Source organism: Vulpes vulpes, chromosome 7, assembly GCF_048418805.1.
Source record: "Vulpes vulpes isolate BD-2025 chromosome 7, VulVul3, whole genome shotgun sequence".
In the NCBI taxonomy this organism is placed as follows: Eukaryota; Metazoa; Chordata; class Mammalia; order Carnivora; family Canidae; genus Vulpes; species Vulpes vulpes.
In genome coordinates, this window is record NC_132786.1 from 79,421,988 (window position 1) to 79,439,993 (window position 18,006).

The following is an 18,006-nucleotide window of genomic DNA, read 5'->3' on the forward strand; positions in this document are numbered from 1 at the left end:
AAAGGATGGCCCACTCACTTTGTTGAACAATTTCCCCAGGTGGGTGGCAGGCGGGTCTTGTCTCCTAGGCACTTTGTTCCTGGCCCTGACTGAATCAGTCCCTGTATCCTGAATGAGCACCCTGGTGGTGGTGCTGGTAGTGGTGGCAGTGCTTATTTATATGCTCTCCTGGGTTAGACTCTAAGGCCTTGGGCCTTGGATGGACTCCACCTAGGTTCAGGAGTCCACTGCCTAAAACACTAGCCCCCTCAGCTGTCTGCCTCTCACACAGCCCTTTCATCTTCTGATCTCTACCTTGGCACTTAGTTTCCTTGCTGTCAGCTCAGTGTGCTGAGGAAAGAAGTAGTTATAGGTAGTCAAAGTACTGTTTTAACGTGAGAAAAACAGAAGTCATTGACAAGGTTTGTATGTTTATTAGATTAAAAAAACCTTGGGGGTGAATACATATAGCTGCATTTCTTGTATTTATAATATTTTAGGCACAGAATCATCTGGATGAATACTGAAAGAGTAACACTCAGCTGAGCAAAAAGCAAAGTCTAGTTGGGATAAGTACAAGTTTTAGTTCATGTTGCCTCTCATGGGCTGATGGTACCACCTAGAACATCATGCTGAAATGGGAGTCTCACCTCCACTTTGGCTCTACGAGAGTGCAGGCTATGATTAATTATCTACGACTACTGTGGTGCAAATCTACGCCAGCTGTCCTCAAGGAAGTGCCCAGCTTCCTGTAGCCACATTCCTATGGAGTGCCTGAAAAGGGTTACATACAGGTACTTTACCTCTTGCAACACAGTACTAAAAGCACATATCTCCAAATGAAAGCTAAAGCTTAAGCTGGCAGTTTTTGAGGAACTTAATCTCCAAATAACTGAACTAGTCCAGCTTGGGTTCACAGCTTGACCATGCTCCAGCTAGCTGTTTGAAGAATAGACCAAGAAACAGTTTTAAGAATTAGGCAAGGCTGCACTAAAAGTTTATAATGAATGGAACACAGAACCCAACATAAAACAAATAATGCAACCCAAGATTCACTTGTAATGAAGACTTTGGCTGTAAAGAAAGGGGATGGATATGTTAAATTTGTTTGTCAAGAGGAAGGAAACAATTTCTAAGTGCAGGGACATCCTGAAGACTAGGCTCTGTGCTTTCAGAAAGAAACTGTGAAAGCAGAAATGGAGGAGATAAGGAGCCTTGCTATGAAGTACCAATAATTAAAACTGAGCATTTCCAGAGACACAGTTTTGTTGATGTTTCAGCATTTATCCAAAAAGCAAATCCAGAACCAAGAATGACGCAGCATACCTTAGAAATTACCTAACCAGTAGGATATTTCAAGTATGGTCCATAATCATGAGCTAGCAAGGGCCTTCCTCCTTACATTAGGGTGACCCAGGAGGTCACCATTTCCTCAAACTATCCCTTCTTTATGGGACTCCAGTGAGACTAAAACCGACTCTGAGGGTGAATTCCCTCCCTTCTGGTCCTCTGAGCCCTCTCTGGCCCATTTCTGAACAGCTCTGGCTCATGCCAAGCTGTGTATGTAAAATGAAACCTAGAGTCACCATGTAACATAAAGCAGGCTGCATCACGGTCTGATATGCAAGCTCCAGTGTGACTATTTGATGTGGATGCATAAGCTAAGGTTGTATAAATATTTATAAAATTAATGTATTGTAGCAATATTTGAAAAAAACATAACCAAGTGAAATGAGGCTAAAGATGCTTAGGAATGTTTTATTTTTTCATTGGTTGACAACTAACTGATCATCTGAATGATAACTCTCACACTATGCCCTTAAGACAGACACATACTCTGCTGGCAGGGAGAAAACAGGTGAATTTCACGGTTTCATGTGCTATGCTCTCTTGCAGAAAAGAGCAAACCTGGTCAGTTTTAAAATTTAAGAAACAGAATACTATTGTTATACCAACACACTTTTTCATGTTCAGAACTACCCCCATGGAGTATTAATCTACTTTTCAAAGGTGGGGAAGCTAAGAGTATCTGAGATGACAAAAATCACATATTCAGGAAGAGGCACAGCCAGCATGAGAATCCAGATCTTATTTAAAAGCACATGATTTAAAAATTAAAAGAAAAAAAAAAGTCTTCCACTACAAGAGTAATACTTATCAGATGAAGAGTCATGGGAAGGAAGAAAATCATCGGTTCCTGACCCTGACTCCCAGGGGTAGCAGCACCAACATTGTGGTCCTCTCTGTCTGGTCCTTTTGCCATGTACAGTTTTTAAAGTGACTGTGAATACACTTAAAAGATTATTATCTTCTGATTTTAAAAGGAAAGTGCACACATTATAGAAAACTTGCAAAGTACTGAAATCTATAAAAGAAATTACAGTCACCTGGAATCTCATAAACCAAAAATGACCATAGTTAATATTTTCATATTATTACCTTAGTTTTTTTTCTATCAGTTTTTTTTTTATAAGACTTTTAAGTAGAGCTAACAAAGGTCTAGGTGGTTGACGACAACAAACTTGGTGACAGATCATATTTGCCATTCAACTGATGCAGGTTTTCAAGAGAAAATAATCATTTCTGCTCCCTGTCCAATCATGAGGCCATCAAAAATGTGTAAGCCTTAAAAAGCTGGTGCTAAGTTCCCACTCAAGTGAACCCTATTAATTACCATGGGTTTTTGTTTCTGTTTGCATCCAAGTGAGAATAAATCATAAGAATACTCCATACATAACGCTTTTACTACCATGTAAAAGCTCCTCTAGGAAAGACAAGAGCTGTGGTCTAATGAAAAGGTTTTAAAAATCTTACAGTGAAAAATTTGGGCTAGTGATTTTAACATTTTGTACACCAAAATTTACATAAAAGGTTTAGTGAGAAAATAAAGCATCACTGACAATGGCTTTAGGAAGTTATAAATGGGGTAAGAGATCTGATTTTATATTCGTAAAATTCCAACGAATTTATTATCAACGCTAAAAACTTTGTACATAAAGTAATAAATCTTTATGACAGCTAATAAGGAAAAGCAGCGCTGCAAGTTTACACACTGGCTGAAGGCAAAGAGTAAGAGCAAGACAGAACTCCAGTCGGAATGCTGTTGGTTGGTTGTGTTCATACGGCTTCTTGGTTTAAACGCTCATGACACACTGGATGAACTGAAAGAGAAAAATCCACATGATCCTGCAAACATTGCAACAAGTAATAGCTGATTTTTAGACTGCTTACATTTTATTTTTCTAATTTGAATTAAGGATCAAGAAAGATCCCGTTCTAAAATAAGAGTATATGGATGGAAGGGTTCATTTTGTAGGGGAAGCAGTCTAGTATAAAATCCAGTGGATATCTCTTCTTACAAAGAGCAGATTTTACTTCAATGGATAAAGAATTATTTAAATTCCAGTTATCCCAGACTCTACAAATGGCCATGGTAAAAGGTTCCTACTCAGAAATAACAGATGATACTGTTCCATGACACAGATGCCTCCAAACTACAGTGTGATCCCACCACTCACAGAGCACCTTCAACAGTTTACTCCCTTAAAATCTGCTTCGCTAAAATAAATCCTAGTTTGCAACTTTATATATGACCAGAGACAGAATATGGGACCTTTCCTCAGCAATTCAGAAACCCGGGTTTAGAAACATCAATATTCACTGTGAAATGTCTGCTTCAGTATAAACACCAATAGGCTCTATTTTCTACCAATTTTTTCATTCTTCTGACGCCAGGGAGGCACTATGTACTGCTGATGCCTGCAGCACTGCTACAAAGCCAAGCTGACTATTCCTTTCAGGGAAGGGGGAACCCAGGATCAAGATATTTAAAATCTCTTAGGGGGCCCGTTGGAGGCACTTTCCACTCCATAGGCTGCCTCTCCATCTCTGGAAACAGTGACAGGGCCATCACCTGAGAAACTAATGCACGATAATGAAAACACCTTCAAGCAGAAGGAATAAACAAATTTACACACAAATCTTTTTAAATTATCAGAACTGTGGCAGCTGCCAAACTGAAAATGTCATCCTTGCAGTTTGTAATCATCATTATCACAGTGATTTCCATTCTGAAAGTGAGTTTTTTACATCCAAGGCTGAGCAAAAATAGAAACACTATGAAACATTTCCCTAGCTTTATTATGTATATCCAACTAATGTCATCCAAGATGGCATGTGACTGCATTCCCACTGAGTCTTTGGCATTGTCCTACCTCCTCCAGTGTGGTTAGTAAATGCATTGTTTTTTTGTTTTTTTTTTTAAAGATTATTTATTTATTTATTTGTGATAGAGAGAGAGAGAGAGAGGCACAGAAACACAGGCAGAGGAAGAAGCAGGCTTCATGCTGGGAGCCTGACGTGGGACTCGATCCCGGGACTCCAGGATTGCGCCCTGGGCCAAAGGCAGGTGCTAAACTGCTGAGCCACCCAGGGATCCCCAGTAAATGCATTGTTTTAAACAAATGAAATCTGTGCCTTATGTCCTCAATGAACAATATAGGTGTGTTAAGTACAGTTTTGAGCTGTTAAATTTACTTCTCGGTGACAGAGATACTTGTTCAATGAAGGCAGAAACAGACACAACATCTGAATGGTGTTTTCCAAGGACATTTCTGATTGACATCTCCCAATAGCCCAAAGAAGGAGGCATTACTACTTTCTCTCAAATATTCTCAGAGCAATGATGAAACCTATCTATGTGACCCAGCCAGTAAGTGGGGCCAGCTGGGCTCCGAACCAAGTCTTTTAATGAAAGTCAAAGTGAACTATATGAGTAAGACTAGTAATAAATAAAATTAATAAATTCTGAATGGTAACTCCTAATCATTTAATCCTTGATTACTCAGCATCCTTAAGATGCTCTTCATGGCTAACTTCAAAAGGGATGCCCAACTGGCATACATCTTATTCATCTTTTCAGTTCCGAATTTAGTGAGACTTACATCATCATATGGGAAATTCACAACACCTTGCTGAGCAGTATCCCGTCTTCGAAAGCTGTCTATAAAACATCACAGTAAAATCTATGGTTATTTTTAAACATCTGACATCACAACAGTAAATTATTTTGGCATTGGGTTCAAACTGCAGTAGTATTTGAGTTGTAAAACCAGCCAACATAAACAAAAGCCCACAGTATAGAAGCCAACTATAATAACGTGGATAGATTTAATATACAACACAGTAATACAATGCAGAAATAACAGATGATACTGTTCCATCACACAGATACCTCCAAACTACAAACTTCTTAATAACACAGATAGTGTTTAGGAAAATGGATGGATGGAGTTCCTAATATGGCAAATGGGCTATAAAAAATATTCCACCCCTCTGAGCTCTGTGCTATTGAAAAGGATTTACTTTAATTAAAAAGAAACAAAAACAAAAAACCTGGCCTCATATTTTTGTTAGGATGCAAAAAAAATTACAAACCCACGTATTAAAGAGAGTAAAGCCTGGGGTGCCTGGGTGGCTCAGTCAATTAAGTATCTGATTTTTTAACTCAGCTCAGGTCTTGATCTCAGGGTCCTGAGTTCAAGCCTCGCAAAAAGAAGAGAGAGAGAAACTAAAGAGAGGAATGGAACAAATAGAAAAATATACAGAAAAAAAGAAAAAGAACAAAGGAAATAGAAAAGTAGAGATTACTGATATAACCTCATCTAAGCAGTCCATACATTTGAAACAGATGACCACAGCTTTAAACTACTTTCCAACAGGAGGAATTAGGAGAGAGAGCTAATGAGTAATTTCACTCTCTTCAAATATTTTATATTCTAGGGAGGAATCACAGAGTACCGCTCATATGCTGATAAAAAATGCACAAATAAGCTGATCATGTTTTGGAACATTTTTGTGAAATTTAGTTAAGATTTTTTTTTTTTTAAGGATTTTATTTATTTATTCATGAGGGACAGAAAGAGGCAGAGACATAGGCAGAGGGAGAAGCAGTCTCCACGCAAGGAGCCTGATATGGGACTTGATCCCAGGTCTCGGGAATCACACCCTGAGCTAAAGGCAGATGCTCAATCACTGAGCCACCCAGGCGTCCCTAGTTAAGATTATTTTAAAAGCAGTTTACCACTAATCTGAAAGGATTTCTGAAAAAAAAATAGTGATTCTGCTAGATATGTTTACTAGCAGTGTTTAAAAAGCCACTGAGGTTAGGGGGGAAAAAAGACTGTGGGCAACAGAAGTTCAGAAACACTTTACAAACACCCTGGTGAACACCACCTCAAAGAACGCACCTGTCAGGGCTCGCAGTTTGACACAGCAGGCGATGTAGTCATCAAAGGTGATCTTGCCATTGGTGCTGTATCGTTTTGCAATTGAATTCACAGCCTGGGGACTCAAACGAAAACCTGAGGAATGAAAAAAGGTAAAGTGTAAGAAAAAGATCATTAAAAGTCATCACAATTTTTTCAGTCTGGGAGTACTCATTTTTAACTATGAATATACACTAGGAATTACATATGTATTATGTACTTCATTATGAACATATACTACTTCTAGAAAACAGAAACTGCCTTTTTTTTATAATTTATTTTTTATTGGTGTTCAATTTGCCAACATATAGAATAATACCCAGTGCTCATCCAAGTGTCCCCCTCAGTGCGCATCACCCAGTCACCCCCACCCCCCGCCCACCTCCCTTTCTACCACCCCTAGTTCATTTCCCAGAGTTAGGAGTCTGTAACACTTGGTTTTGGAAATGAAAGGAGAATGATGTCTGTGGTGGCTGGAGTCAGCCATACACACCCATTGTGGTCAGGGCCTTCTGCAGTTCTTGAGGATCCACTGTACCACTCCGATCACTGTCAAAACTGATGAAGTGTTGTCTCCAGCCATTCAGCACAGCCCAGAGTTCTTTAAATTCATTGAAACCCATCGTGCCTGACATATCTCTCTGAACCGTAATTAAGGATTAGAGCACCTTTATTTGGCAACATTTTCTAATGATTAAGCCAAAGCTCAAGGGTAAGGGAGTTTAACATTCTTTCTGCTAAAAAGGTTAAAAATGTTACAAGTCCCTCTTGATGTGATACAATGAAAGGATACTCTACCCATATAATGAAAAGAGCCTATGGTGAAAAACCTCAGAGTACAGATCACCTATGAGATGTGATTACAAGGGAGTAAAGTGGGCACTGTGGGCCACACGTGGAAAGGGGTCTCGTTACCGGAACCCGACTGCACTTTCTGAGTGCCCTCTGCACTGCTGCTGGGGTCCAGGCATTCCCCTGGCAGGCCCTTCCAGACCTGGGGCTTTCACTTTTGGAAAATGAGGTGGGATGGAAGGCACTGCAGGATCAGTACAGGCTAAACTGAGTCTGATAACTGTGATGTGAGAAATTCTACAGTGTGAAGCTCAGGTGTGAATCACGTGGGGCAAACAACGATAAAGCAAGGATAAACCCTGATTTCTCCCTGATTTCTATATTTGTTCTCTTCTGATGCTTCCTTGAATTCCTGAATAACCAACACTATATTTACTAAACACTCTTCCCTTTTTGCACCAAATTACATGTTAAAAGCTAATGATTTCAAGAACTTTGTGGTCCTTTGTTACCTTATATTTACTGGGTATTAATTCTTAGATGAATTCTTTTAGGAGAAAATTTCTGGGGGAGGGGCAGTCAGGAAAAAACCTTCCAGCAGCAATCAAAGGATACATCCAGCATTGAAACCATAAGCCGACAAGTCTCCAGGTTAAAAGCTGTTAAATCAAAGAAAGTACATACATATTAATACAGTTTCAAAAATTCACATTACATTGCATACATTCAAATTAATTAGGAAAGTGACTATTTATGTACTCTTACTTTTATATACTACTTAATTTATGTAGAACTAAAGTACATGGAGCTTTGAAGCAGATTTTTTTCCAGGTAGTGGGGATTCCTTGTAGAACCCAAACTTGAGAGGTGCCTGGGTGGCTCAGTCAGTTGGGTGTTAGACTTCAGCTCAGGTCATAGTCCTGGAGTTCTGGGATTGAGCTCCATGTCGGTCTCCCTGCTCAGTGGGGAGTCTGCTTCTCCCTCTGCCCCTCACCTACTCTCATGCTCTTTCTCTCAAATAAAATCTTAAAAAAAAAAAAAAATGAACACAAACTTGATTTTAACAACTTTAATAGAAATCTTTTAAAAAAGTATTGCACTATACTCTTAATATTTTTAGGTATGATAATGGTTTTGAAATTGAGGGGAGAATGTCCTTATCTTTTAGAAAAGTAAACACAAGTTATTTCTAGGTGAAATGAATGTTGTAAGATATATGGAATTTGTTCCAAAAGAAAATGGACAGAATTACAGATGAACTAAGTAGCAATGGCAACACACTGATAATTACTGAAACTGGGTGACAGGTGCACACAAGTTCACTGCATAATTACCTCTGTTCTTGGATAGGTATAACACTTTCTATGTAATAATCTTTTTAAAGGCCTATAAGCTTCATGCCTTTGAAACTATAATATAGTGAGCTCAATTCACCATGATGAGTAGGAAGAGAGGGTTGCTTTGTTCCTATACCAAACGGACTATAAACAGCTGATTTTGCTAATTCTATTTCATTAGCTTCTTTCTTTCCCCTTTAATGTCACACACTGAATGGTAACCTCCTACCTCAAATAGTCTATGACCTGGTTTCATATACAGTAAGTTTATATATGGAACTGGTAACTATGCTTGCCAGGTCTGTGTTTAGTAAGAGCATTGTAGAGTAAGATACAATGACCCATTCAGGGATGGCCACTCTTCAGAAGCCTCTTGAGTTTACATACAGCTAGAGCATATTCTGAGGGCATTTCTATACCTCACTTAGAAAACCAAACTAGAATTTACCTGTTGGTTAAGGGGCCTACTGATGAACTACCTAAGCATTAGCAGGTTACGAATAAAGAATTCCTTGTACCTTACATTGTGTACATGGATATCAATGACTGGAAAACATAGGCACAAGGAATGTAAGGCTAGAAAGGCAGAAGTGACAGGGTCACATGGGCAAAGCTGGCATAAACTCTGCAAGTGTATTGAGAGGCACACAGAAATAACATTTTTACAGCTCTTACTAGCTTTGTTTTTATCTCCAAGCAAACTGAATTTAAAACATATGTGAGCTAATTCTTCGTACTGTAATGTCTCCAAATAGTTCAAATTGTTTTCCACTTTTAACAGATTCCTATGTTTGGTATATCCTGGAACTTGAAATAAAAGGTGGGGGACTATTCCTACTTTGGCCCTTCAGACTCCATCCAATCCACAGATAAAGCTCTTGAGGTGACTGGAAGCAATACTTTCCCACACTTTTGAGAAAGAGCTGGTTGATTCTTCATTCTGGCTTTTCAGTTGTGTGGAGGTATGAAGTCTCTCTAAGCTAGGGGGAGAACTCTAGATGTGTATCAGAATCACCCAGAAGGTTTAAAAGATCCTGCTATCGGGGCTGAACCACGGAATAATTTTTCAGCTCTACTGAGATGTCATTGACAAATAACATTCGGTAAATTTAACGTATACAATATAAAGATCTGACATATGTATATCCTGCAAAATGATAACTACAATTAGATAAGTTAACATATCCATCACCTCACATGATTAACTTTTTCATATGTGTGATGAAAACTTTTAAGATCAACTCTCTTAGCTACTTTCAAGTATACAAAACAGTATTAGGTATAGTCATCATCTAAACAGAACAATTAAATCAGAATACCTGAGCATGGAACCCAAGCATGACTATTTTTTTTAAAAGTTTCTCAATGATTCCAGTGAATAGCCAAGGTTGAGGCCACTGTTCTCTGAGTGTGATCCCTGGGCCAACCACATTAGTATCATCTGGGAGCTTTCAAAACTACAGAATCTCAGCCTTTAACCTACACCAACAAAATCAGAATCTATATTTTAATACTATCCCCAGGTGATTTATATTCACATAAAAACAGCTGGTCGGTCTGGACCACCATCATCTGGAAACTTGTTAGTGATGCAAATTCTCAGGTCTCACTTCAGACCTTCTGAATGAAAAATTCTAGGACAGAGCTCAGCAATCCAGTGATGCTGAGGCAGCTAAAGTTTAAGAACCAGTGCTCGAGAAGGCCTGACAGTCATGACACAGACACACCTGTGTTTGACTTAAATCAAGGATTTTGAGGGGCCGTGAAGCAAACAACTTCCCTCTATCCCAATGCTATGAATGTCACCACCATCTACTTAGTCACAGGAGCCAGAAACCTGGGAGTGTCCCCAATTCCTTGTCCACTGATATTCAATCACCTTCTAAATGGCTTTAGGACCCATCCATTTCCAGCCCACAGACATTTCCTTGGTTTAATTAGTATTTCTGTCACCTGTATGATTCCAATGGCCACTTAAAAGGTATCCCTGACTCTCCACGTTTCCCATATCCATGTACCCTCAATTTGGTCTTTATCCTATATCCAGGATAGTATGTGCTTTTCTATATAAGATGTCCCAGTACAGATGTTCCACTGCTGTTAGCATGAAGTCCAAGCACCCAAGTGGCATATGAAGTCACACCTGTATTTTCCCAATCCAGCTAGTTTCCTGGCTCTTCATTTAACCTCCATATTCTATCTTCACGGTGAATTTCTCTCAGTTCCTTGACTGCACAAGCACATGCTCTCTCTCCTGAGTCTTTAGTATATGCTGCTCTATTTGCCTGGAACACAACTGCCCTGCCCTATCCCACTTGCTTCTAGGTCTGCCTCATTTCTACTTGACTTTCATTTCTCCTCAGTTTAAGTATCGATTCTGCAAAGAAAACTTTCCTGACCACTTTCTGGGTTGTGTGCCTCTCCTAAGTGATCCCACAGCCTCTGTATTTCACTTAGCCCAGCGCCTTCCACAATGTCCCACGGGCACTGTTTGTGGGTGCATATCCTTGCCGCTTGCACATGGTGGACATCCATTAAAATGTGCTGGTGATATGACTGACTGAATGGAACTTCTCATCCCTATGTAGAAAGCTGTTACTCCTCTCAACCAGTCTACGCATAGTTGGGGTTTGGTTTTTTTTAAGGATAGGGTTTTTTTTTTTTTAAATAAAATCTAATTTTTACCAATACTTAAAAGTAATGTATAATCCCTGAAGACAAATCATAGTCAAAATACCAGTAAGGGTAGAGGGCTATGCTTTTTCCCATTTTAGACAATCTTCCATACTTGTTAATTCAATAAATGCCTACTAGGTACTCATTATGTGCAGGGCCCAGGATACCAAGAATACTGGAAATGCAAATGCAAAACTGGATCCTGCTCTAGCTGATGGTCTAAGGAAGAGAGAAGTCATGTGTGGATACAACTCTAATCAAGGCAGAGAATGGGGAACCATAATGGAGACACCAAGCAGTACCAGAAGTATTGAGAAGTGAAAGGCTCCTTCCTAGTAAGAAAGACTTCACAGACGAAGGAGCATTTAAGTCAAGCCTTGAATGATAGGAAATATGGGGGACATCTGGTGACAGCCAAGTAGAGCTAGGGACCAGAATAACCAAAGAGAAGCAGGACAGTCCGGGTCAAGCAAAGGGAATGGGAGTATGTATGTTTGATGAGGCTGCAGTAGAAGATCTTGAATTCCTACTAAGCTGTTTAGCTTTTGCTTTATAGACACTAGGGAGCTACTGAAGAATTTTAGGGGAAGAGAGTGACAGGTTACAGTTGTATGTCAGGAAGCCCAGAAATCTGGTCATCTTTTGTTAGAAGGATTTAAAAGAGGGAATGAGATGTGCAGTGAACAAAAGTGAATGAACAGAAAATTCACATTTTCAGACAGTTCTAATGAACTAGAACACTGATGTCTAACAAGTTTGGAAGGGGAAAATTCTGGCTCAATTTTAATTTCAATTTTTCCCCAGAAATAGCTTTTATTAATGATAATTATATTTTAAATAATTTCAAAGGAACCTTAGCTATAATTTTACTTTACTCTCTCCCTTCTCCTGTTCATTCTACTAGAATGCTTCAGACATCTTTTCTTCCAGTAGAAATCCACAATGTAATGGACCTAGCAGGAAAACCATACCTTCAGTTGTTTCTCTCAACTTTACCACAGAGTAACAACTACACTTAAGCGGAAAAAAGGAGCTGAATTACTAGCTTATAGACTAGAGCAACTTCTCTTATCAACTCCACCTCTGGTATGACTGCTTCTTTTAAACTGGAGAAGATGCTTGTAAGTACTGGGTTGGAATATCCCTCCGCACTGCTCCCCCACCATGTGTGCTCTTTGGTTTGGAAGCTGGGTTTAAAAAACACCAATGGTGGGACGCCTGGGTGGCTCAACAGCTGAGCATCTGCCTGTGGCTTGGGGCATGATCCCAGAGTCTCAGGATCAAGTCCCACATCAGGCTTCCTGCATGGAGCCTGCTTCTCCCTTTGCCTATGTCTCTGCCTCTCTCTTTCTCTGTCTTACATGAATAAACAAAATCTTACACACACACACACACACAACCCAATGGCTGTATAATTTCTGTATTATAAAACTCACTCTGACACCTCACAAGAAGGATAGTTTTGTGGTTCCTTACTGCCTCCACAACCAGATGACAGTAAGCAAATAAATTCAATCATATGGTTCTGATGACTCAGGAAATATCTTCCCCATAACTCAATGATCTAAGGCCATTGCTAAACATGATTTTCTCATATGAAATGTTTCAAAGGACTATTTTCCAAGGACATAAATTCATTTCTTAGTCAGATCTTAAAACCTGCCACACCTCTTCTACCAAAAGGGTACAGAATAATAGTTTATATTGGGACATACCTCACTTTCACAAACCCTGCTATTAAACCTTCTTTGTTCACTAGCCCCAACTGCTTGAGGTTAGCAATTAATAATTTAAATGTATTTCCTACAACAGGAAAAAAAAAATCCCCTATCTAGAAAGTGTTTCTTTTGTAAAGAACCAGATTAAATGAGAAATGTAAAAGGTTCCTCTTTCATATTTCTCCAACTAGGAAATATTAATGGGATCTGAAGTCACATAAAAGAAGGGGTAATTAGATGTGCAAAAAGTTTAAAAAGAGAGCCATCTAGTAAATATGCCACGTCGAACAGCTAAAAGATGCCATTATAAATCTTCAGGTGTGACTTCTAGTTTGAGCCTTTTAATACAGTCGACCAACAGCTAAGGCTTTGATTTGATGTTCTGTCTCAGTTAACCACTGGCAATATCAGCAAGTCAAGACACTATTCTCTACTTTGAGTATTTGTCATGGTCAAGATCTGATCTGAAAAGAAGCATATGGTATAGTGCATGGGATGATGAGAAGCACCGTTGGGATGCAGCACTTCTGCAATACTTCCTTATCTGCAGCCCTTGACAAAGAGCTCTTTCAAAAGGCAGGAATGTGGTGTAAGCACTGAATTTTAAGGCAGAAGATCCAGTCTTTGAGGAACTGAGGAAGGTGGAGGAAGACTAGTGCAAAGAGTTTAGAAATAAGGAAGGGCACTTCCAACTTAGCCCGCACACATTCTCTGAAGTGAAATGAGAAATGAAGACAGACCTGGGGGATGTCATGGCAAGGATTCATGTTGCCAGCACCATACTCAGGAAATAGGAGTGCAGAAGTGGCTCCCTGGGGATGAGAGTGGGGCTCAGCTACTGTGGGGAAGGTGGACAGGATCAGCCACTCAGAACCAGGAGTGCAGGACATGTCACTCAGGGACCAGCTGTACAGGACCAGCCACCCCAGACCCTAAGTGCCATCAGGCTCAGGACAGAATCGACTTTTGGCAAATACTCGTAAATGTTAGTTCCTGTCATTGATGACACCCGACCTGGCGGATTTCATTTCAGCACCCTACCGTGAAGGAGGCCACACAGACTGGCTCATTGCTTCGAATCCAAATCCAAAAGACCCAATCAACTGGCAGGCGGGTAGTGTAGAATGATTAACAACTATTTTCATATATATACATATATTTTTTTATTTATATATTTTTATTCATTCATTCATTCATTCATTCATTCATGATAGACATAGAGAGAGAGAGAGAGGCAGAGACACAGGAGGAGGGAGATGCAGGCTCCATGCTGGGAGCCCGATGCCGGATTCGATCCCGGGACTCCAGGATCGCGCCCTGGGCCAAAGGCAGGCGCTAAACCGCTGAGCCACCCAGGGATCCCCAACAACTATTTTCAAATTAACATTTTGTAATAAACAACCAAAATTAGCTTTGGAAAGTCCAATTTTTGCTAAGTCAGAAAAGCCCAGTGTCCTTGAAGGCTATCATCATAAGTAACAGTTAAAATATGAAACACAAGAGTACTTCTAGAGAAACTTTGGGACTGTCAACTCACGTTTGTATCCTCCAGCAATGCCTGACTGTGTCAGGCATCTCTGCAATTCATCAGCATCTATTTGCCCATCCTTTTGAAAAAATAATAAATAAATAAATAAATAAATAAATTAATTAATTAATTAAATAGGAAGAGGAATTACAATAGTGATTGGTACCTTTTAGTTCTTTGTTCACTTTCATAGTGTATTATTTCAGCAATAATGATAAAGAAAATGAGCATTTTCATGCATGACACTTTAAAAAGGAATACCTTCCAAAAACTGGCATTCCTTTCCCCATTCCACTTTCAAAAATAATTTAATGATGAAAGAAAAACAAATTAAGTTGTCTTCCACAAATGCATAATTAGGGATGCAAACAAAAAATGCATTTCTTGATACCTAAATAAAGTCAGCATTCAATTTCAGACTCTATTTTAAATAATTATTACATAAGAATTTACAAAGTCGGAAAGCTGCTCACATCTATACTTTAGTATTACCAGTATCTTTTCATCATTTCCTCTAAATCCCTCAATTAGATTTGGCATTAAATTTTCAGGTACAAGGTTCCTTTTTTTAAATAAAACACTGAGGGGAATTCAGTTTCTTCCACTGATGCCTAGTATTTCTAAATGTATGAATAAAACTCGTCTCTGTCTTGAACTACTTTTCTTTTAGCCTCAGCGGGGAAACTGCCCATTAAGCACTTAAAATTATTTATATAGTTGCTTAAAAGTCTTATTCCTCTTTCTAGCTTTTGGGGGTTGGTGGGAGTGCAGAACAGGGCACACACCTGATTTCCGTAAATAAAATGCTTGAATGAAACAAAGAGAAGCCTTCCTGATCACCTAGGCTTCTGATGAGGCATAATGGTTTTCCAGAATCACAATTTCATCTGGAAGATAAAGGTTCCTGGTGCCTAGTGGTGGGCTGATCAAGTTCAGAAATAGACAGATGTTAGTTTTAGGGATTTAAAAAATAAAATACCCCAAGCCTCAAGTCCAGGCGTATCGTAAATTCTAACCAAGGAGCAGGAACAATAATGTGAAAGACAATGGATATGCTGCTGTAGGCCAGGGCCGCTGCAAGGTAAGCAGGTGGGGTCACTTACAGGACTGGAAGGATAGGCAATCTAAGAACTCAAGTCTTGAGCTTTGCCCTGTCTTGTGGTTTCAAAGATACAGATCACTAACAGATTAAGCAGATACTTCAAGGGAAGCTCTTTCAGTTTTAGACACAATTTTCCACTCAATTTCTTCAACTATATTTCTCAGAATGCTGTTCTGAAAGGCGGCCTTGGGTTTTTATCCCATAACATTTGATAGCATCTTCACATGAAGATTATGTTATTTCTTGTTTTTGATCAAAACAAAGCAAAATTGAATTTCTAAGACTAAACATCCCTGCTGGACATGTCTGGGTTATACCAGCAGTGTATTTACTGTACACAGTGTCCTGGTGAGCTAGGGATGTGTCCTCCCTCAACGTACACCACCCAGTCCTACAGCTCAACCAAGAGAAGTGAAAGGTCTCCAGGGGCTAACACTTGGGTCTCTCTCGGTCAACAGGCCACAACACCTTTTAAGGACATGGAAGAGCTGACCTAGAATAGGCATCAGCCTTAACGAGAAACCAAACTGCTCACAAGATTAACTTCCTCACAATAAGGCAGTAATAACTTTCTTATTTTGAAGCTGGCAGTCTAACACAAGAACCTATTTCTTAGGGGGTAACTGATTAACAATCGAATTCAACCCAAAAAAGTGTTCATTAGAATCTGACTTCATAATTACCAGTATGTGTCTTTAAGTCGTACAAACAAGGGCTTGTGGTGGTCAGATCTAGAATTTCTCCTCTGGAAACCACCATGGACCCTGACAATTCATAGTCCTAATAACATCTTTCTACTTCACAGATCTCCACAATATATTTATAACCCCCTATTCCTGTTTAATGTGACCCTAACTCAATCACATGTTTAGTTTGAATTGAACTAACCTAAATACAGGTAACACTTTGTCCTATTTGTTCTGAATATTCAGAAATAAGTAACTATCCATTCCCTTCTCTCTCTTTCTCTTTTACAGAAGCGAAGGGATTCTTTTCCAGAGGAAAGTTCTTTTTTCCATCCCACTCTAACCATGGCTAATACAGAGGCCGGCTCTGACAATTCCTGAATATTAAGGGGAAAAGCTAACCTGTCCAGCTACAGCAGCAAAGTAACCATAGAGCGGATCCTGAGTTTGTCCGGGAAACGTAGGTCCTCCGGGGGCCCCTCCATACTGTAAAACAATAAACACAAAAGCATCATTCCGCTGAATCCAGTTTTATTCTTTCACCACTGAATGCTTTCGTGCAAAGGCAGGCTCGCCCCCAGCACCGCGCACGCTTTACCTGCGCTCATTCCGCCCCTTGCCCCGTTCTCGCCCCGTCAGGGCTCAAACCCCGGCGGCTCGGGCACACTGAGCGGTGCTGGCCGTGGGCTCCGCCGGAGGGACCCAACTCTAAACCCCTCCCGGCCTGCAGGTTACTGATGAGACGCAACCGAGACGAGCAACTTCAGAGCGGGGCGCGAGGCGTCTTCCCTCCACTTTGGAGCCTTTAAGGGTCCTTCTTTCGCAGCGTTCCGGGACAGGTGCAGCCCAGGCCGCGGGGTCTGGGCCGGGCCGCGGCGCCGCGAGGGGGCCCCCCTCCGCCCCGGCTCTCCCCGGCTTTTTAAAGATCTCTCACTTGCTTTCAGAGAGGGGAGGTGGCTCTCCGGGCCACTCGGGATTAAAATGGCTGTTTGCTCTCGGGGAAGGAACCGGGAGGGGGGGAAGCCGGCACCCAAGCCGCACCGTTACACGCCGCGCATCGCAGGCGCCGGGGAGGGGGCGCGGGGGCTTCCCGGGCCACCCCCCCCCGCGCCTCGGCCCCACGCGGCCGCCCGCAGGGCGAAGAGGCGGAGGGAAGGAGGGAGCCCGAGGGTGGGGCCGAGGGGCAAGCGCCTGCGGCGAGGCGGCCGCCCGCGGAGCGGCCCAGGGCGGCCTCCTGGCGTCCACGGGGCCCCGGGGTCCGCCCCGACTGCGAGTCCGCGCGGGCTCCACTTACCCCGCCCGGGTAGTACCCGCCGCCGGCGCCAGGGTGCCCCGGGTACGCCATGGTGCAGACTGCGCCGCCGCCGCGCCGCCGCGCCGCCTCCCTCCCGCCGGGGCCGCCCCGGAGCGCACCACCCCGGCGGCGGGGGACGCGCGCCCGAGCCGCGCCCCGGCCCCGGCCCCGCCCGCCCCCGCCCCCGCCCCCGCCCCCGCCCCCGCCCCCGCCCCCCGCGCTATCCCGGCCCCGCGGGCGCCCGCCCCGCTCCGCCACTGCCCGGGGCCCGCGGCGCGGCGCTCACCGCGGCCTTCCTCCCCGCGCAGCGAATGGCACGGCCCAACGCCGGGGCGGCGCCCCGGGGATCCTCGGTTTCTTCCTGCTCGCTCCACCCTGACGCTCCCGAGCCTCGCGGGCGGCTCCGGCGGTCGGGCCCCCGGGCCCCTGCGGAGCGCGCTTCCGGGGGGCGGGGGTGCGCGCTGGCCCCGGGGGCCGCTCCTGCACGCCTGGGAGAGCGGGACGTGGGAAGAGCAAAACATGGAAACGCCCTTGGAAAACAGGGAAAAGCTTCAGGAGCTGTGTGCGAAAGAGCGTTTGGCTTGCGGTTGCACAGCTCAGCGCGAGGGCACCCAGGCCGGTCCCGGGT

At 42.2% G+C, this 18,006-nt stretch overlaps 1 protein-coding gene across 1 annotated transcript; it reads right to left on the minus strand.

The window, feature by feature from the left end:
• Positions 1 to 393: 393 nt before the first annotated feature.
• SRI (sorcin) lies at positions 394 to 17,521 on the minus strand. The gene is made up of 8 exons (XM_072764219.1): positions 17,379 to 17,521; positions 16,487 to 16,570; positions 14,306 to 14,375; positions 7,653 to 7,696; positions 6,739 to 6,886; positions 6,228 to 6,341; positions 4,923 to 4,981; positions 394 to 3,140 (listed from the first exon to the last, which is right to left on the minus strand). The coding sequence occupies exons 1-8, from the start codon at positions 17,427 to 17,429 to the stop codon at positions 3,114 to 3,116; spliced, it is 597 nt and encodes a 198-aa protein (XP_072620320.1). The 5' UTR covers positions 17,430 to 17,521; the 3' UTR covers positions 394 to 3,113.
• Between the last annotated feature and the right edge of the window lie 485 nt (positions 17,522 to 18,006).